At 49.7% G+C, this 22,078-nt stretch overlaps 1 protein-coding gene across 5 annotated transcripts; it reads right to left on the reverse strand.

The window, feature by feature from the left end:
- Positions 1-1,195: 1,195 nt before the first annotated feature.
- PUS1 (pseudouridine synthase 1) lies at positions 1,196-18,931 on the reverse strand. Of its 5 annotated transcripts, none has more exons than XM_047761385.1 (6): positions 18,864-18,931; positions 17,837-18,068; positions 14,457-14,594; positions 11,460-11,562; positions 3,951-4,642; positions 1,196-1,518 (listed from the first exon to the last, which is right to left on the reverse strand). In XM_047761385.1, the coding sequence occupies exons 2-6, from the start codon at positions 18,056-18,058 to the stop codon at positions 1,471-1,473; spliced, it is 1,203 nt and encodes a 400-aa protein (XP_047617341.1). In that variant the 5' UTR covers positions 18,059-18,068; positions 18,864-18,931; the 3' UTR covers positions 1,196-1,470. The 5 variants fall into 5 exon arrangements, with proteins under 5 accessions (XP_047617341.1, XP_047617340.1, XP_047617342.1 ...); XM_047761384.1 differs by having other exon boundaries at positions 18,739-18,930; XM_047761386.1 differs by having other exon boundaries at positions 18,732-18,930.
- Positions 18,932-22,078: the final 3,147 nt, after the last annotated feature.

A 22,078-nucleotide genomic window follows, 5' to 3' on the forward strand; every position in this document is an offset into this window, starting at 1 on the left:
GTGATCCATTTCATCAAGTTCTCAAATCCAAAGCCCAAGTCAGCCTTAAACCCTCCCTCCTGTCCCAGCTCCAGACCACTGGGCAGAAGCAGGCACTACTGTTTCTCTGACCCAAAGACACACCTCACTCAGCCTATCCACCACCATGGTGCCTCCCTGATTCTACTCACCCTGCCCCATCTGTTCTCTGAAAGGGAGGGGTCTCTAGGAAGAGATCTGTCTGGCTCCGCTGTGCACACGTATGTGTAACATACATCACACATGCACACATACCCATGCACTCACAGCACCAACAATTACACACACACACACACAGCACTTGCACACTACATGTGCATACACAGGGGTACATACATACCCCACAGCATATGCATGCATGCATCACCTGCACACCTGTACCCATGCATGCATCTTGCCTACGATTACACAATGGTAAATAAACATGCACAGACCACTTACATATTGCATGTGTATATACATGGGTAAGCACATACCACACAGCATATGCACACATACATTACATGTGCACACATGTACCCATGTAGGCATAGCACACACACCAATTCTCCACTTGAAACCCTCCCACACCTTTTGCAGCCAACCTGCCGACTGCCTGCCCACCACCTGGTCCCCTCTTCCTTGCTAACAGATCACTTCTCTTGGGCAGTGCATCACTTCATACAAAGTGTTTCTCTGCTTCCCTTCCAGACATGACCATGTGTCACACAATGAGGGAAAGAAGTTGCTGTCCATGCTTCCAGGAGAGCTCACTAAGGGACACATTCAACGACGTGCATCTTTTTCTTGCCCTCATTCCTCTTGTCTGGAACATGGGCAGTACCAAGGATGGATGGATGGACCAGGATGAAAACTACATGCTGAAGAGGGCCAGGTGGACACACAGAGGACTAGGTTCTCCAGCACTGGCAACCGCTGCCCCTGGCCTGACCACTGCCCTGTTCTGTTCTTGTCTCTGCCACTTGCCTGGTTACTGAGCCCCATCTTGACAGCCTCACAGCAAATCCTGCCAAAAGCCTCTCGATGCCCTGCCCACTTGCACACACACTCGCCAGGTGACCGGTCCCAGGGCTCCCAGGAAGGCGGGGCTGCGTCTGTTGCTAACACAGCGCATAGGGCTCCTTTCATCTCTCTCGATGAAGGGCAAGCAAGAAAAAGGTAAAAGAAGTGACTAAGCAAAGTCTGTACTTATTTAATAAGAAAATCGCTTCTTTAAAAAAATAATGTCTTTACATGCTGAGGTGTATGTAGTCAACGCGTGAGCTGAAAATAGATTCCCAGCAGGTTCTCCCTGTGATGAAAACTCCAAATGATGCAGGTCTCAAGATCCTGAGGTTAGGAGGCCACTCGGAGACTCTCAGGTCTCGGTGAGGCACACAGCCAACAGCAGGCTGGCAGGTCCTGGCGTGTGTCATGGGCCAATTCCATTACGCTCTGGGGATGGCCCAGGCCTCAGTCGCTATCACCGTCCCCTTCACTGCCTTCCAAGGGGTTGGGGTCCTGCAGAGCAAGCAGACAGGAAAATGGCTGTGGGAGAGCATGCTGCCCGGGAGTGGGTACTTCCTCCCTGCAAAGAAGGCTGCCAGAGCTCAGGCTGACCCCTTGTCTTTCTCTTAACTGGTTCAAGAACATCTTTTTCTTTCCTGGCCACACCCACAACATATGGAAGTTCCCAAGCCAGGGACTGAACCCCCACACAGCAGCAACCCCCACAGAGCAGTTGCTGTAATGACAATGCTGAATCCACTGTGTCGAACCTGTCTTGAGGAGTTCCCATTGTGGCTCAGGAGTAATGAACCCGACTAGCATCCATGAGGACGTGGGTTCAATTCCTGGCCTTGCTCAGTGGGTTAAGGATCCAGTGCTGCTGTGAGCTTTGGTGTAGGTTGCAGACATGGCTTGGATCCTGAGTTGCTGTGGCTGTGGATAGGCTGGCAGCTGCAGCTTCAATTCAACCCCTAGCCTAAGAACTTCCATATGCTGTGGGTACAGCCCTAAAAAGACAACAGACAAACAAAATACCTGTCTTGTATAGGAAAGCTGGGGGCTGGGGACAAGAGGTGAGAGGGACGGGGTCTTCACTGGGCTCCTTCAAATCCCCTGAGGTGCAATGACCTTGGGGACTTAAAATTGGGCTACTGCAAAACTGAACTGGACAAGTAGAAGCCCCTCAGCAGTATGTAGAGATGGCAAATGGTCAGGACCCTCTATTGGTTGGGAATCAAACTGGGGACAAAGTTTGGGCCCCAGGTCAAATCTGTACTCCAAATGTGCTCCATTTGGCCTCACAGTGCTTGGGAAAATAACTGTCAACATTTAAAGAGTGGCAGGGAGTTCCCGTCGTGCCACAGTGGTTAACGAATCCCGAGTAGGAACCATGAGATTGCGGGTTCGATCCCTGGCCTTGCTCAGTGGGTTAACGATCCGGCGTTGCCATGAGCTGTGGCACTGCAGGCGCAGCTCGGATCCCGCGTTGTTGTGTCTCTGGTGTAGGCTGGTGGCTACGGCTCCAATTGGACCCCTAGCCTGGGAACCTCCATATGCCGTGGGAGAGGCTCAAGAAAACGCAAAAAGACAAAAAAAAAAAAAGAGTGGCATTATTTCACAAGTTTCTGGGTAGCCCAGCGGGTTAAGGATCTGGTGTTGTCATTACCGTGGCACAGGCTCCATCCCTGGCCTGGAACTTTCACATGCCACAGGCACAGCCAAAAAAAAAAAAAAAAGAGTGGACTATTTCACATATAATTCTGCAATGCCAGGTCCTCTTGAGAAAATTTAAGCTCTGACAACACCTGTGGCCCTCTTCCACAAGTGGTGCTGAGCTGCACTAGCCCCTTCAGGTGGATCAAGAGCTCTCCTGTTTGTCACAGCCTCCACCAATCCCTATGGCCTCCCTGACGTTACCTGCCATTCACCACTCGACCTGCACTCCTGCTTTTCTTACACCTGGCCCACCTTGCTTATTTCCCTTACCTGTATGCACTTGAGGTCACAAGCAAGGTGTGCAGGAAGGACAGTGCTTTTCTGGATATCTAGCTATTGGGAAGAAATCTCAGAGCCCCAGGGAGAATCCCACCCTTGGAAAGCCAGCTGGGCCAGCAAGAGAACATGGGTTTTGGGGACCTCTCTCACCTCAGGGTAAAAAACTGAGAGCTAAAGTAAGATATTAACTCTTAGCTACAACACCACAAATCATGGCTGTTCTTCTAAAATAAGGTTGGCAGTTAACTAACAGATGCGTGACACTTTGAGCTGGGTCCTACTAAGAGTAGGGAAGGGAGGCACGCCTGGCCCCTGTGCTCATGGAGCAGAGCCACCTGACCAGCGGGGCTCTGGGGAGGCTGGTCCAGAAGCAGAGTCTAGGTGCAGCCTGTGCCCCCTCTGGGGCAGAGAGGAGCACTGCAGGCCTGCATAGGAAAGCCACTCAGAGAGGGCGAGGGAATACCACCTGGCTGCTCAGCATACCGGGTGCCTCCCCTCAAGTGACCCTGAGTTCTGGGGCCAGATACGTGCCAAATGACCAGCAACGTCAGCCAGAGAAGGACAACCTACTGGCATCTCCACCTCAAGAATGGGAAGATGGGTCACGGAACATGTCCCTCATCCAGAGTCACTAAGTGCATGGCAGGGGGGTAAGTGCCAGGATGCTGGCCACCAGGTCTAATGTCCTAGCTCTGCTCCTCCCACTGGTGTGACCCTGGGGGAGTGGTGCATCTCTTGGTAACTCGGCTTGCTCAAGACAAAGGACACAATGACAAAGGGGGCAGAGTGGGCTAGAAGCTTAGCCATGACAATGACGGATATGGATGGCACTTGCCTGAGTTCCTGGAAGGGCCAGCCCCAGCCCCCATGGTCCCCACCCCCCAACACTATGACCCCCCCTAGTCCCCCTGGCCCCCCTGACCTCCAGCCACCCAAGGCCCCAGCCCCACCTTGGAGCCCAGGCCAGCCGCCTCCTGGGCGGTGGCGCTGAAGTTGTGCATGGGCAGGGTGCTCAGCCACTGGGCCATGGACTTCTCGTGGCGCTCGGTGCTAATGATCGTGGGGTAGATGTGCTGCTCCTTGAAGGCCATGACCTCCGCCTCCTCCCGTGCCCAGTCCAGTGGCTCGTGTACCCCATCGTGGCCGAAGCGCTGGTTGTACTTCTCGAAGTGCACCCTCTCCAGGACCAGGCCAAGCCCTGGCGCCTTGGGCACGTCCACCTTCGCCTCCCCCCAGCTGCGCTCCAGCACGCTCTCGGGCGCGTAGCCCTTGATGATGGCCACCACCAGGCCCACCATCTTCCGGATCTGATGCGTCATGAAGCTCTGGCCCTTGACCTTGATCACTGCGAACTCCATGCCCTCACGCACGAAGGGCTCCTCGCAGAACATGTCGAGGATGTAGCGCCGGGCACTGGGCTCCCGTGGCCCCTTCTGTGAGGTGAAGTTATGGAAGTTGTGGGTGCCCTTATAGCAGGCAAGGAGCCGGTTCACACGCTGCAGCGTCTCTGTGCTCAGCCGGTACGTCTCGTCCTGCACATCATGGTCCTTGTGGGCGAAAGCGAACGTGGGCAGCATGTAGAAGTAGGTCCTGGCATCGCACTTGTTCTTAGAGTTGAAGCCGCCTGTGACCCTCTTCAGTCCTGGGGAGAGGGGAGTCAATGAGGAGACGCTGACAGTGCCCTGCCTGGGGCTGGGAGACCCAGATTCTAGGCACTGAGCCCTCAAGCCCTCCAGATGCTCAAGCTCAGAGCCAAACCAACCCGCACAAAAACACAGGCTCTTGTTAAAACCCAGGGTGGGCAAAGGCGTTGGACATCCTGACACTGGCATGACCGGGCACAGCTGTCACACAGGCACACATGCACCAGACGGTGACTGTGACCAGGAACCCAAGTGTCAGAAGTCATCCTACAGTTGAGGCCAGAGGCAGCAGACAGTGAGTTCAATAGCAGAAAAAGTGGGAAACAAAAAGTCCAATGGGAGGAAAATGACAGGTTCTAGATATTTGTAGAATGAGGCCGGAGGCAGCCCCTGGAGACAAGACGGCATGTCTCTAGAAATGAAGACCACACCTTTGAGTGCCGACTGGACCGAGCAGGTACTCAACAAATATCTGTTAACCAGTAGGTGGGCATAAAAGCAAAATGGAGAACTACAGGGAGTTTCATTGTGGCTCAGTGGAAATGAACCCAACTAGTATCCACAAGGATGCAGGTTCAATCCCTGGCCTTGCTCAGTGGGTGAAGGATCCAGTGTTGCCATGAGGTGTGGTGTAGGTCGCATACATGACTTGGATCTGGTGTTGCTGTGGCTGTGGTGTAGGTGGGCAGCTGCAGCTCTGACTCAACCCCTAGCCTGGGAACTTCCATATGCCATAGGTATGGCCCTAAAAAGCAAAAAAAAAAACTAACCTATACGCAGAGGAATTCTCTTTGTGAGAAGAATGCAAACATATGGATTATGTCTGTATTTATATAGAAAATTTCTAAAAGAATCCCAAGACCTGTTAGCGGGGGTGACTTCCAGAGCTGGAGACCAATAAGCGCTCTCTGTGCCCCTAGACACTAGGTGCCGTGTGGCTGTCCTCACGTTAAAGTCACGACCTGAGGCTCAGGGTCCATCTCATGAGCAGTGACAGAGGCCAATACTTACAGGATTGGATTTGGATCCTGCCCTTCTCAGCAGCCAGGCAGGAACACACACCCCTGCCCTGGGGCTGCCTGTTCAAGGCTGCCTCCACACCCTCCCTGTTTCTGTCTCTGCTATGTGTTTGATTTGGGGTAATCTTATTTTTTTTGTCTGCATTAAGAATTCAATTCCACACTCCCTAATGCCATACATAAAAATAAACTCAAAATGGATTAAAGATCCAGATATAAGACCAGACACTATAACACTTAGAGGAAAACAAAGGCCAAACACTCTCTGACATCTTCTCAGATCCACCTCTTAGAGTAATGACAGTAAAAGCAAAAATAAACAAATGGGACCTAATCAAACTTAAAAGCAAAGGAAACCCTAAACAAAACAAAAAGACAGCCCATAGAATGGGATTAATCTCCACAATTTATAAACACCTTCTGCAGCTCCATACCAAAAAAAACAAGCAACCCCATCAAAAAATGGGCAGAAAATCTAAACAGACAGTTCTCCAAAGAAGACACACAGTTGGCCAAAAAACACATGAAAAGATGTTCAACATCACTCATTATCAGAGAAATGCAAATCAAAACCACTCTGAGGTACCACCTTACACCAGCCAGAATGGCCATCATCCAAAAGTCTACAAACAAGTGCTAGAGAGAGCGTGGAGAAAAAGGAACCCCAGTACACTGTTGGTGGGATTGTAAATTGGTACAACCACTGTGGAAACAGTATGGAGATTCCTCAGAAAACTAAAAAGACAACTACCATTTGATCCAGCAATCACACTCCTGGACATCTACCCAGAGAAAACCATGACTTGCAAAGACACAGGTACTCCAATGTTCACTGCAACACTGTTTTCAATAGCCAAGACATGGAAACAACCTAAATGCCATCAACAGAGGAGTGGATCAAGAAGATGTGGTACATATACACAATGGAGTATTACTCAGCCATTAAAAGGAATGAAATACCAGCATTTTAGCAACATGGATGGACCTAAAAATTATCATGCTAAGTGAAGTCAGCCATACAAGGAGACACCAACATCAAATGCTTTCACTGACATATGGAATCTCAAAAAAGGACAGACTGAACTTCTTTGCAGAACAGATGCTGACTCACAGACTTTGAAAAACTTATGGTCTCCAAAGGAGACAGTTCGGGGGGTGGGGGGATCCACTGGGGTTGTGGAATGGAAATCCTATAAAGTAGGATTGTGATGATCATTGTACAACTATAAATGTAATAAATTCATTGAGTAATAAAAAAATTAAAAATAAATTAAAAAAAAGTCAGTTCCATCGGAGTCCCCTTCATGGCTCAGCAGTTAACGAACCTGACTAGGATCCTTGAGTTAGATCCTTGGCCTTGCTTAGTGGGTTAAGGATCCAGCATTGCCATGAGCTGTGGTATAGGTTGCAGACTTGGCTTGGATCTGGCATTGCTGTGGCTATGGCGTAGGCTGGCAGCTGCAGCTCCGATTGGACCCTTAGCCTGGGAGCCTCCATATGCCACCGGTGCGGCCCTAAAAAAGCAAAAAAAAAAAAAAAGAATTCCATCAACACCGAGCATCACAAGTGTGCTTTGTGAGCATATTTCCCTGGTGCAGAACACAACTGCCAAGCGAAGAGTGAAAAAGGCTGGCAGAAGACCGCACTGCTGAGCCGTTAATGAGGGAAACGGCCTTGTTGTATCACGTTAAGATAAGTAGTGCTTAGGGCTGAAAGAATTGTGTAGGGCGTGGTATTGTTTTAGCAGGGCTGGGGACTAACCCATGACACACGTTAGAATAATTCATATTTCTTGAGAAAGCAAATGGTAAAGAGGCAATAAATGGGAATTTAAGGAGCTTCCATTGTGGCTCAGCAGGTTAAGAACTGGACTAGTATCCATTTGGATGTGGGTTCAATCCCTGGCATCACTCAGTGGGTTAAAGATCCAGCATTACCATGAGCTATGGCATAGGTCACAGACGTGGCTTGGTTCTGGCATTGCTGTGGCTGTGGCATAGGCTGGCAGCTATAGCTCCAATTCCACTCCTAGCCCAGAAACTTCCATATGCCTTGGGTGCAGCCCTAATAAGAAAAAAAAGGACTTCAAGAGGATTTACTCCAGGAGGAGGTTTTCAGAATGGAATTATCCTCAAGAGGCAGAGAAAGACCACAGTACAATAAATGTGGCCCAGGAACTTCCACATGTTGTGGGCGGGGCCAAAATAAATAAATAAAACTTTGTTATACTAAAAATGAATTCAATAGTGCACCAAGTGGAGTTCCTGTCGTGGCGCGGTGGTTAACGAATCTGACTAGGAACGATGAGGTTGCGGGTTCGATCCCTGGCCTTGCCCAGTGGGCCGACGATCTGGCATTGCTGTGAGCTATAGTGTTGGTCACAGACGCTACTCGGATCCCACATTGCTGTGGCTGTGGTGTAGGCCAGCGGCTGCAGCTCTAATTAGACCCCTAGCCTGGGAACCTCCATATGCTGCAGGAGTGGCCCTAGAAAAGACAAAAAAAAAAATAGTGGACCAAGTATCCAACAACAAGGGTTGTGACTTTGAAGTAAGAATCCTATTTATGGGAGTTTCCTTTGTGGCACAGTGGAAACAAATCTAATATCCATGAGGATGTGGGTTCAATCCCTGGCCTCCATCAGGGGGCCAGGGATCTGGCACTGCCATTGCCAGGAGCTGAGGTGTGTAGGTCGAAGATGCAGCACGGATCCCACATTCTCATGGCTATGGTGTAGGCCAGCAGCTGTACCTTCTATTCAATCCATAGCCCGGGAACTTCCTTCCATATACCACATGTGTAGCCCTAAAAAGCAAAAAAAGAAAAAGAATCTTATTTATGCTGGAACCAAAAGTTCATGGCAGCTTTATCTGCAACAGCCCCAAGCTGGAAGCATGTCTCCCCCGCCACCACCAAATGTCCCTCAGCAGGTAAACCAGTAAACTTGTAGAATGAAAAACCAGGCCACAGTGGAAAGGAATAAACTAGACACACACCACAACGTGCAGGAATCTTTAACCAGGCTCAATGCAAAGAACAAAACCATTTTTTTTTTTCATGGCCAAACCCAGAGCATATGGAAGTTCCCAGATCAGGGACTGAATCCAAACCATACCTGCGACCTACACTACAGCTGCAGCAATGCCACATCCTTTAACCCACTGCACCAGACCAGATATTGAACCCGCACCTCTGCAGCAACCCAAGGCGCTGCAGTCAGATGCTTAACCCACTGTGCCATAGTGGGAACTCCTTGAAACCTTTTAACTGTATAATTAAATATGCAGTTTGTTATACACCGATTATATTTCAATTTAAAAAAGCATTAAGGGAGTTACTGTTGTGGCTCTGCGGATTAAGAACCTGACTAGTAGCGTTCCCATCGTGGTGCAGCAGAAACAAATCCAACTAGGAACCATGAGGTTTCAGGTTTGATCCCTGGCCTCACTCAGTGGGTTAAGGATCCAGTGTTGCTCTGACCTGTGGTGTAGGTCTCAGACACAGCTTGGATCCACCTTTGCTGTACCTCTGGCATAGGCCAGCGGCTACAGCTCTGATTGGACCCCTAGCCTGGGAACCTCCACATGCCACAGATGCAGCCCTAAAAGACAAAAAAAAAGAACCTGACTAGTATCCATGAGGATGCGGGTTTGATCCCTGGCCTCCCTCAGTGGGTTAAGGATCTGGCAAATGCAGCTCAGACCTGGCATTGCCAGGGCTGTGGAGCTGGCCAGCAACTGCAGCTCTGATTCGACTCCTAGCCTGATAACTGCCGTATGCCGCAGATGCAGCCTTTTAAAAAAAAAACCATGAAAAAGCATTTGGGAGTCCCCTGGTGACCTAGCAGTTAAGGATCTGGCATTGTCACTGCTGTAGTGTGGAGTCAATCCCCAGCCTGGGAACTTCCACATGCCAAAAAAACAAAAACAAAACAAAACACCTTTTTTAAATTGGCTGCTTACAAGAGAACAGTAACAATGCAGCATGGGGGCTATGACATAGGGAGACATAAAATACCTACCCACAAGAGCCGAAGAAGTGCTAGTGGGTGTCTGCAGGTATTAGACATACACCAAGTGGCCTGGGTCCACTTGAAGGAGGCTGTAGTAAGTGAGCAATGGATGCTTTAACACAGGACCTGGCAAATAATAACCAAAACCATGGGCTTTTTTGGTTTTCTTTTGTTGTTTTAGGGCCACATTTGCAGCATATGGAAGTTCTTAGGCTAGGGGTCTAATCGGAGTTGTAGCTGCCAGCCTGTGCCACAGCCACAGCAACAAGGGATCTGAGCCATGTCTGCAACCCACATCACAGCTCATGGCAACACCGGATCTTCAACCCACTGATTGAGGTCAGGGATCCAACCTGCATCCTCATGGATACTGGTCAGATTCGATACCGCTGAGCCACAGTGGGAACTCTGAAACAGTGGTTTTATTTAATTTAACTAATTATATATTTATTTATTTATTTTTGTCTTTTTAGGGCCGAAACATATGGAGGTTCCCTGGCTAGGGGTCTAATTGAAGCTGTAGCTGCCGGCTTACGCCGGAGCCACAGCAATACCAGATCCGAGCCACCTCTGTGACCTACACCATAGCTTATGGCAATGCTGGATCCTTAACCTACTAATCGAGGCCAGGGATCGAACCCGAAACCTCACGGTTCCTAGTTGGATTCATTTCCACTGAGCCACGATGGGAACTCCCAAAAGGACGGTTTAAAAAAAAAAAAAATGAACAACAAGCAACACAGACAACAGCCAAAAATATTTCACTACCTAACCCTTTGCAGAAAAAGTTAGCCAAAAAAAATTAAAAATTAAAAAAGGAGACAAAAAAAGTTAAAAAGAAAAAGAGAAAGAAACAGAAAAAGTTTGCTGACCCTTGCTTTAAACTCTAAAGCAATCACTAAAAAAAACCATAGTGAGTCACAGGTAATAAGCTAACCAAGGCAATTAAATGTAATTACAAAAATATCAATTAATCCAAAAGGAAGGTAGAAAAAGGGGAAAAAAAGGATAGGACAAAGAGAAACAGAAGCAAGAAGAACGACACCCAGCCATCCCAATACCACATTAATGAAGAATGCTATAAATATGTCACCTAAAAGGCAAAGAGAGTCAGGAGTTCCTGTCGTGGCACAGTGGAAACAAATCCGACTAGGCACCATGAGGTTGCAGGTTTGATCCCTGGCTTCGCTCAGTGGGTTAAGGATCTGGCATTGCCGTGAGCTCTGGTGTAGGTCACAAACACAGCTCAGATCCCAAATTGCTGTGGCTGTGGCATAGAAAGACAGCTGTAGCTCCGATTAGACCTCTAGCCTGGGAACCTCCATATGCCGCAGGTGCGGCCCTAAAAAGCAAAAATAAATAAATAAATAAAAACAAAAAAAGTTAAAAGAAAAAGGTGAAGAGAGTCAGAATGGAATTTTTTAAAAAGAGGACCTAGAAATCTCATTATTGGGACTCTCTCAAAAGGGAATAACTGTCCCTGCTTTAACTCTATAAAATCTGGACTTTCGTATCCAAGCATCTGGTCAAAACGAGGCACATGCAGCACCGAAATGTTGTACCAATAGCCTTTCCAAGTCTGTCTATACAGCTGTGCCCCTTTCTGAAGGAGGCAGGAATACTGAACTCTTTTTACAGATGATGGACAACCACTCCCACCAACTGCCAAGCAATCACTCTGTGTCTTCTCTCCATACCAGAGAAATCTGGTGAAAAGGAATTTCATGTCCCTGCAAGCAAGCCTGGCCACCACTGGGCATGCAGCCCCTGCGCTGCAAGACTTACCCAGAATCCGAATGTGAGAAGGAAGGTGACTGTTGATCTTTTCTAAAATGTCATCAATCAGCCACACCTTCAGGGACACGACCTGGCCAGCCGCAGACACACCCTGCAAAGGAAGCATATGCGGGAGGGCCAGCTGGGGCCTTGCTCTTCGGGCACAACGCTCTACAGGCTGGTCTCTTCAGCAGAAGGACCAGCACACCCTACACCCTTCCATGGAGGAATTCTGCTTTTAGAAACGTGTCTGAAGTGAATAATCAGATACAAGAACAGCTCTCTATATCCCAAGAGCTTGAGTACACCATAACCTTCAAAATATTACGTACACCAGGGAACGAATATGTGACATCATGCAGATACGAAATAAAAGTCCCACCTTGGATGTGACTCTCAGGACTTATGAAAAAAAGAAAATGCAACTTAGAGGACAAAACTCTGGGACAGAGCAAGGAAGAGGTTGCCACCTAAGTCAAAAGAGCAGTTCCTTTGCAGGGATGGGGTGCTGGTTAGGCAAGGAAAACTGATCAAGCTCTGTGCTTAGCATGAGCACACTTTACCATTTGTACATTATACCTTTCTTCCAAAAGTGAGTTTTCATCAATATGGCAGCAAGGTCTGGGGAAGGGGAGTGGTGTGATGGTGGGGGGGGGGGGGGTGGACAAGGAGGGCTCCTGAAATGTGGGCAGAGTTCCATGTTGACCTGAGTGGAGATTACCCAGGTGTCTGCTGTAGAATCATCTGTTCTACTTTATGCTGACCTTGCATGCACCTTTCTACTCACTACAATCACATTTCCTAAAAAGGTTTTCTTGTTCATTTTGCAGGGGGTCGGGGAAGGGTCCCACAGCATGTAGAAGTTCTGGGGCCAGGGAATGAACCCTCACCACAGCAGTGACAATGCTGGGTCCTTAACCCACTGAGCCATTAAGGAACTCCGGGATTTGTTTAAATATATGCAAAGATAATAGAACACCATGTAATACATGTAATATACCTACCAAAAATCCTTTTTGGGAGTTCCCGTTGTGGCGCAGTGGTTAATGAATCCGACTAGGAACCATGAGGTTGCGGGTTCCATCCCTGCCCTCGCTCAGTGGGTTAACGATCTGGTGTTGCCGTGAGCTGTGGTGTAGGTTGCAGACGCGGCTCAGATCCCGCGTTGCTGTGGCTCTGGTGTAGGCCGGTGGCTACAGCTCCGATTCGACCCCTGGCCTGGGAACCTCCATATGCCGCGGGTGTGGCCCAAGAAATAGCAACAACAACAACAACAACAAAAAATCCTTTTTGGCCTGAATCCAGTCATAAGAACAATCAAATACAGACTGAGGACATCTGTCAGAATAATTAGCCTGAACTGTCCAAAAACATCATTTCAAGAAAAACAAAAAGGAGGCAAGAAGACCATTTTAGGAAACTCAAAAGACATGGCAACTAAATGCAATCACTGACCCTTGGTTAGATACTGGACCAATACCAAAAATCAAGGCATATTAGAAATGGTATGTCAGGAGTTCCTGTCATGGCTCAGCGGAAATGAATCTGACTAGGAACCATGAGGTTGCAGGTTGGTTCCCTGGCCTCCTCAATGGCCTAAGGATCCGGCGTTGCCGTGAGCTGTGGTGTAGGTCGCAGACATGGCTCGGATCCCACATTGCTGTGCTCTGGCATAGGCCGGTGGCTACAGCTCCGATTCGACCCCTAGCCTGGGAACCTCCATATGCCGCGGGAGCGGCCTAAGAAATAGCAAAAAGACAAAAAAAAGAAAAGATCTGGTGCTGTCACTGCAGTAGCTCTGGTCACTGCTGTACTGCGGATTCCTTCCCTGGCCCTGGAACATTCACATGCTGTGTGCGCAGCCAAAAAAAAATTTTTTAAATAAAAAAATAAAAATAAAGGGGACAAGGATCTTTTAGGTATGATGAAAATGTTCTGTGACTGACTGTAATGATGGCTGCACAACTCTGAGAAAACACTAGATCCACTGAATTATACTCTTTAAATGGGCAAAATATATGGGAGTGAATCATAGCTCAATAAAGCCTTTTTTTATATCTTTCTTTTTTTTCTTTTTGGTCTTTTTAGGGCTGCACTTGCAGCATATGGAAGTTCCCAGGCTAGGAGTCAAATCGGAGCTATAGTTGCTGACCTACACCATAGCTCACAGCAACGCCAGATCCTTAACCCACTAAGTGAAGCCAAGGATCGAACCATATCCTCATGGATACTAGTCAGATTCTTAACCTGATAAGCTATAATGGAAACTCCCTCATGAATCATTTTTTACGTTGATTACACGTTTAAATAAGACTATCTTGATATACTAAATTAAATTGATCGTGCAAACCTGTTTCATCTGTTTCCTTTTCCCTTTTGACTGTAGCTACTAAAAAATTTAACATCACACCCACTGGTGGGCCTCTGCAGCCACATGGTCCAAGCTGTATCACAAGCCTGAGACAGAGGGATCTAAGGCAGGTGTTGTGGCCACCCTGCCATCTGCAAGAGCAACAGAGGAGAAAGCTCAGACCACGAGGATACAAGGTCCTGTGGCAGAGAGCACATGACTCTAGCCTCACCTGGGCCAGAAATGCCCAGGCTTCTTGGTCACACATGGCAACAACTTTTTTTCCACTTAGACTAGTCTGATTTGTGCCTCTGTCATTCGTAACCAAAAGAATCCTTTTTTCTTCTTTTTTGGCTGCCCCACAACATATGGAGTTCCCAGGCCAGGAATCAAATCTGAGCCATAGTTGCAACCTACACCGCAGTTACAACAACACTGGGTCCCTTAACCCACTGTGCTGGGCCAGGGATCAAACCTGCATCCTGCTGCTGCAGAGATGCTGCCAATCCAGTCGTGCCACAGGGGGAACTCCCACAACCAAGTGAATCTTGTCAGATCAAGATGCTTAGATGGAAAGGGGGACAACAGTAAACAGAAAACACAGACTAGCGGGTTCCATGCTGCTCACACCTGTGAGAGGCAGGGAAACTGCCTACCTTGTCAGTCCGGGCGCAGCGCTGGAAGGACATTTTCCTCATGTCTTCCCCGTGATTCTCAGGAATACAACCCGACCGGACCAGGGCGGACACCAGGTCATCTTCAATGGTCTTGAACTGTGAGGACCCAACATTCCTCTGAGAAAAAGAGAAAAAAAAAATTGCTTTTCACTCAGCCACTACCCACAAGTAAGAGACGCTGGGCCAGGGAGGGGCATGTGCTGTGGGTCCATACCCGGCAGCACAGGGACCACACCTGTGGGCATGGAGAGACTCTGCAGTTATCTCCTGTCCCACAGGAAGTAGGAGAGCCATCTGAGGGTGCCCACAGTCCTAGAAACTCCTCACCCTGGACAGCCAACAGCAGGCATCACCTGAGACATCACCCCCCTGCCCTAGCTGGTCAGATGAGAAACCATCACCGCTCCTGCTGGAGACACCTCATCTGTCTGCAGCACCTGGTTAAAAAAGGAGCCTTCCCTCATCACCCCAGGGACCCTTGCCCTCTTTACTGCAGGCAGTGGGCCCCTATGCTAAAGGAGGAAGCCACTCAGGGTACTGCCAGCACCCAATGCGGCGGGGACATGCTGTGAGAATGGAATCCTAGTCTGGGACCTGCATGACCCTATGACATCACCGAGATCACCAGTCCGACCTTCTCAAAGAAAACCTTTCCAACACAAAGGACACAGGCCTACAAGTACTTCACCCAGAGTCACCACAGCAGGGGTGTGTGTGTGGGCGGGGTGTTCTTCCCAAAGGCTGCCTTACAGTTCCCACTGCAACTCAAGTCCCCTCCGTTAGTCAGCAAGAAGTTGTAAGTGTTCCTCAAGTGATCACAATGGATATTAAGAAACAGGGATAACAATCCTTCCACATATCTCAACTTGTCCTTCTGTCAGCCCTGTGAATTACTGTCACTGTCACCCCTCAGTCCCCTAATGGGGAAACTAGGGCAAAGAGAAGATGGTGAGACAAAGGCAAAATTCTCAAGACAGTGCATAAGGCGAAAATGCATGAAATCAAAATCATCCTCGAAAAGCATTTAAACATACACAAAGGAGCACAGGTAACTTAGATTGAAGCAGTGATTCCGCCCGTTGTCACACTTTACCACTAGGCATCAAATTGGTCTCATGGTCTCATTTTTTAAACTTTTTTTGCTTTTAGGGCCACACCTGCAGTATAAGTTCCCAGGCTAGGGGTCGAATGGGAGCTGCAGCTGCAGCTGCCTCCCTACACCACAGCCACAGCTATGTGGGATCCAAGCTGCATCTATGACCTACACCAACAGCTTAGGGCAATGCCAATCCTTAACCCCGTGAGAATGGCCAGGGATTGAACCCGCATCCTCATGGATACTAGTTGGGCTCATTACCGCTGAGCCACAATGGGAACTTCTGCAACCTATACTTTAAAAATATAAAATAGGATACAAAGTATCTTATTACTACTATTATTCATAATAAAGGTTATGCTAGCACAGGTAAGTTTGGACATTATTTTCTTAAACTTCCATTTCAGTTAGATGCTCTACATAGCCATGGACTTTTTCCTCTGAGTCAAGCTTAAAGAAGTTTATTTATTTATTTATTTATTTTTGTCTTTTTGCTATTTATTGGGCCGCTCCCGCGGCATATGGAGGTTCCCAGGCTAGGGGTTGAATCGGAGCTGTAGCCACCGGCCTACGCCAGAGCCACAGCAACGCAGGATCCGAGCCGCGTCTGCAACCTACACCACAGCTCACGGCAACACCGGATCGTTAACCCACTGAGCAAGGGCAGGGACCGAACCCGCAACCTCATGGTTCCTAGTCGGATCCGTTAACCACTGCGCCACAACGGGAACTCCTTAAATAAGTTTAATAACAAGGAACTAGGAGTGCCGATTGTGGCTCAGGGGTGACAAGCCCAACTAGTATCCATGAAGACACAGGTTTGATCCCTGGCATTGCTCAGTGGGTTAAGGATCCTGCATTGCCGTGGCTATGGTGTAGGCAGGCAGCTACAGCTCAAATTCTACCCCTAGCCTGGGAACTTCCATATGCCAAGGGTGTGGCCCTAAAAAGAGAGGGGGAAAAAAAAAAAAAAGGAACTGAAGTTGGAACAAGAAGAAAGTTTATGTGCATCTGTTGGGGCACCTGGGCCCTCCTGCATTTCAGGAAAGGACCACAGAGCTGGGCTGGGCAGGGGACTCTAAAGTGCCTGCACACCCAATGTCATTGTCACCCACCTTAGCAAATCTAACAAAGAGTAACAGCTGCCACTTCTCAGCCTCGCTTGCACTGTCCTGGGTTTGAGTGTCCAGTATGGGTCAGCCTAATGAATCTTCTCACCCTATGAAGTCAGTACTATGATTATCCCCATCTTAAAGATGGGGAAACAAGAAGTTCCCTTGTAGCACAGCAGGTAAGTATCAGTGTTGTCACTGCAAAAGCCCAGGTCACTGCTGTGGCGCTGGTTTGAGGCCTGAGAATTTTTCTTTTCTTTTTTTTTTTTGTCTTTTTGCCTTTTCTAGGGCTGCTCCCGCGGCATATGGAGGTTCCCAGGCTAGGGGTCTAATCGGAGCTGTAGCCACAATGGGAACTCCGAGGCCTGAGAATTTCTGCATGCCTTGGGTGTGGCCAAAAAAACTGATGGGGAAATGAGGGAGTTCCCTGGTGGTCTAGTGGTTAGGACTTGGCACTTTCAATGCTGCAGCCCAAGTTCAATATCTGGTCTGGGAACTGAGATCCCACTGCACATCATTGCCAAGAAAAAAAAGGGGGTGGGGGAGTTCCCACTGTGGCTCAGTGGTTAGTGAACCCACCTAGGATCCATGAGGATGTGGGTTCAATCCCTGGCCTCACTCAGCCAGTTAAGGATCTTAAGGATCTGGCATTGCCATGAGCTGTGGTGTAGGTCACAGACATGGCTTGGATCTGGCATTGCTGTGGCTCTGACATAGGCCAGCAGGTGTCGCTCCAATTGGACTCCTAGCCTGTGAATCTCCATATGCTGAGGGTGAGGCCTTAAAAAAAAAAAAAAAAGGAAAGATGAAGAAACAAGGCACCCAGAGCCTCCAGTCACCTGCCCAAGGCCACAGAGCTGGTCAGCAGCAGGGTTTGGCCCTTAACCACCTTGGGAGACCGGTGAATGCCCCTGGCAAGCATCCAAGAGATACATGGAGGAAGCAGGGCTCAGAGCTGCTTCAATTCAAATCTAAATCTTGCTTGGTGGGACCCACATGATAACTCTGAAAAGCAGGTGAAGAATGAGACTCTGCCTTCTGCCACCTCCTGAGATGCCTCAGCGAATACCCCTGACTCTGAGGTTTCTGCTGGAAGCACAGGGCGGCTGTGAGAGAAGCTGGAGCTGCCCAGGCCCTCAGCACACCCTTACCTGCATGCCATGGTAGCCCTTCCCGGAATAGGCCATGAGCAGAACAATCTTCCGCTTGGGCAGCTTCCTACGCTGCTCCCCATCCTCGCTGCTCTTGAGCTTTTTTGCCTGCTGTTCTGTTTCCTCCCAGATCCTGGCAGCACCCTGCCAGCCACTCCGGGCCTTCTTGTCCTGTTCCTGCCCAGTCCCCACTGGCACCGGGGCCTCCCCATTCCCCGCCATGGGGGGCAAACTGAAAAGACAGGGGCGGGTGTGAGCAACACAGAAGGAAGGGCACAGGGAAGGAGTGATGGTGGCAGCATGGTCTGGTAAACTCCCTAGGCTGACCACCGAATTCAAATCCCAGCTGGGCGCTAACTGGAGACTTTGCCCAACCACCAACTTGGGCCTCGGTTTCACTGTCCGAGAAACGGAGCAGTGACAGCACTTTATGCGATTAGGACTTAGCGCTGGGCCGGGCATGCAGTCGGGCGTGCTACACCAGGGTCACGGACAAGTGCGCTGTCATTACCAGAGGAGGCGCGGTCCCAGGCGCGGGGTCCACGGTCCGCAGACTCTCCTCAGGGCCCAGGCCGCCGCCCACAGGTTGGGGAGCCCCATGCAGGGCCGAGAGTGGCGGGGGGCGGGGGGGCACGCGCCCGACCCCTGACCTCCCCCTGGGCGCACCAGCCCGGGCCCTCTAAACCCCGACCTCCCCGCGGCCCCTCCACACCAGCCCGGCCGTGCAGAACTCCGACCACCTCACCGCTCCAGCCCCGCCCTCTGAACTCTGACCTCCCCAAGACCCCTCACGCTCCAGCTCCGCCCCTCCTGAGCTCCAACCTCCTTCAGGACCCTCTCACACTCCAGTTCCGCCTGCGGATAACCTCCGACGTCCCCTGACCCCCAGGCTGACCTCTGACCTCCCAGTCCCTCCTGGTCCCCCTTGTCCTCTCGCTCGCCCGGCCGGCTTCCCCCCAGGAGTCGGTGAGACACCAAGCACCCACGCTGGGACCAGTGGGGCGCGCCCCGACCCGGTCCCACTCACGACGCTGCGGACTGAGCCCGAGCCGGACCACGTGGGAGAAGGCGGAAATGGAGCACACGGCCGGACGGTGGCCGGACGTGGACAAAAGTCCTTCTGGGCGAGGTGGGGCTTAGGGCGGAGCTTGGTGGCTGGGGGCGTGGCTTGGCGGGGGGAGGGCCTTCCCCGCCGTAGAAGCCCGGCTGGTCGCCGAGCTGCGCAGTCTTAGAGCGACCGAACCTTCGTAACAGCGGACAGTTATAGGCGCTGTGTTACAACGCGTTAGCTCTTTCCTTCCCTTAGCCCGCCTAAAGGAGCGAGCACCTTGTTATCGAAGAGGAACCGAGGGACAGAGAGGCTGAGCCCCTTGCCTGAAATTACACAGCACCATCCCTGGTATACTTTCAACCACGTGCAGACCAGCGCCTTCCCAGACCTTTTAGTATCAAACCCGTCATCATAAAGCATTTGCTATGTGCCAAATGCTGTTGTAGTCGCTTGAGGCATTTTATCTTATTCAATCCCCAGGAAACCTTGAGTAAGTTTCTCTTGTTCCCATTTTACAGGTGAGGAAGCTGAGGTACAGAGAGGTGCAGAAACGCCAGGGAAGAGAGTGAATCATGCTGGGCTCCTGGAAGTGAGGACCTCCCAGGAACTGGTGAAAGACAAATGGGTTTGGGAAGTGCCACAGGTGTCACTGTATCAGGGCAGAGTGAGACACAGAGCGGGGGTTAAGGTGGAAGGAAGTGCTGCTGAAGGGACCCAGACCTGAGATGGCTATCTGGCCAGTAGCTATTTACTAAGCACCTACTATGTTCCCAGCACCTCCAGATATTAGGAATAGACTAGTGAGCAAAACCCCTACCCTATGGAAGTTTCCATTCCAGAGGGGGAACAGATGGTGACAAACCAATCTGTAAAAGTGTGCGGCTTTTTTATTTGTTTTTGGCCACACCTATGTGGAAGTTCCCCGGGCCAGGGATCGAACCCACGCCACAGAAGCAACCTAAGCCACTGCAATGACAATGCCAGATTCTTAACCCACTGCTCCACAAAGGAACTCCTAAAACAGTGTTATAAAGTAGTAAATGCCATGTAAAAAATGACTCAGTACAAGAGTTCCTGCTATGGTACAGTGGGTTAATGATCCGGCTTATCTCTGTGGGGGCACCAGTTCCATCCCCGGATTGGCATAGTTAAAGATCTGGTGTTGCTGAAGCTGTGGTGGCAGCTCCAGCTCAGATTCAATCCTGGGCCCAGGAACTTCCATATGCCACGGGTTGGCCTAAAAGGAAAAAAAAGACTCAGTATAAAGACATTGGAGTTCCCATCGTGGCACAGTGGTTAACGGATCCGACTAGGAACCATGAGGTTGTGGGTTCGATCTCTGCCCTTGCTCGATCTCTGCCCTTGCTCGGTGGGTTAAGGATCCGGCGTTGCCGTGAGCTGTGGTGTAGGTTGCAGACGCGGCTCAGATCCCGCGTTGCTGTGGCTCTGGCGTAGGCTGGCAGCTACAGGTCCGATTCGACCCCTAGCCTGGGAACCTCCATATGCCGAGGGAGTGGCCCAAGAAATGGCAAAAAGACAAAAAAATAAAATAAAATAAAGATGTTCATTACTCAGAGTTCCCGTCATGGCTCAGTGTTAACGAACCCTATTAGTATCCATGAGGACACAGGTTCGATCCCTGGCCTTGCTCAGTGGGTTAAGGATCCAGCATTGCTGTGAGCTGTGGTGTAGGTCTCAGTTGTAGTGTGGACCCCGCATTGCTATGGCTGTGGTGTAGGCTGGCAGCTACAGCCCCGATTCAACCCCTAGCCTGGGAACCTGCATATGCCTCAGGTATGGCCCTTTAAAGACAGGGGGAAAAAAAGAATACTATATTGCCATTTAAAATGATATTATGCAGAAACAGACTCATAGACATAGAAAACAAATTTATGGTTACCAAAGGGAAGGGGAGGGATAAATTAAGAGTTTGGGATTAGCAGCTACAAACTACTATTATAAAATAAACAACAAAGTCCTACTGGGGGAGTTCCCATTGTGGCTCAGTGGTTAACAAATCCAACTAGTAACCATGAGGTTGCGGGTTCGATCCCTGACCTTGCTCGGTGGGTTAACGATCTGGCGTTGCTGTGAGCTGTGGTGTAGGTTGCAGACTCGGCTCAGATCCTGTGTTGCTACGTCTCTGGTGTAGGCTGGTGGCCGCAGCTCCGATTAGACCCCTAGCCTGGGAACCTCCATATGCCACAGGAGCGGCCCTAGAAAAAGCAAAAAACAAACAAACAAACAGAAAAAACAAAGTCCTACTGTATAGCACAGGTACTATATTCAGTATCCTGTAATAAACCATAATGAAAAATATATTTCTCTACATGTATATACATAAATGACTCAGAAATACACATGCTTTGACCAAAAGTGAACCTTGAAAACACATTCAGTAAAAAAAGCCAGATGTACAAGGCCACAAGTGTGTATGATTCTGTTTACAGTTGACCCTTGAACACAGGTTCGAATGTGTGGATCCATCCTATGTAAGAAGTGTTTTCACTGAATGTGAACTGCAGCACACCTGGACCTGCCAATGGTTGAGTCTACAGCTGTATAATTACAAATGGGTAAAGGTAACTTTAATGTTATTTGTGGATTTTCAACTGCATAGGGGGGTCTGCACCCCCAACCCCTGCCTTGTTCATAGGTCCATTGTGTAAGAAATGTCCAAAACAAGCAATCCACAGGAAACAGTGGATCAGTGGTTGCTGACAAAGATTCTCTCCTGGACCAAACTCTACTCAGCCTTCTCTGAACTCACAAGTCAGGCCTAGTTGGAAAAGAGCTCAAGCAGGTAGGAGGGACAGCTCACCTGGGCCAAACAGCCCCCCAGGACAGCTCAGCCCTGTGCAGAAGGGTTCTGGGATTGAGGAAAAGCCAAGGTCGCCTGTGATGTGGGGATTCAGGTGGTTGAACAGCCTTAGGAAGCAGTGGGTCACCTCGTCTTCACACACGGCACCCCACCATCACATGGCACCCCACCATCACAGAGAGCACCCCCTACCCCTTAACCATAGAGATTCGTCAGGGGACACTCCTTCCTGGCCCTCAGCCCTTGAATCTCTGGATGCCCAGGCCCTGCTCTGGCCCACGGAGTTAGACGCAGAGCCCCAGGTCCTTTTGAGTGCACCACCTGGGCACCTCTGACTGCTGGAGATGGCAGAGGAATTAGAGCAGTGAAG

This window comes from Phacochoerus africanus, chromosome 15 (assembly GCF_016906955.1).
Source record: "Phacochoerus africanus isolate WHEZ1 chromosome 15, ROS_Pafr_v1, whole genome shotgun sequence".
NCBI classification, from domain to species: domain Eukaryota; kingdom Metazoa; phylum Chordata; class Mammalia; order Artiodactyla; family Suidae; genus Phacochoerus; species Phacochoerus africanus.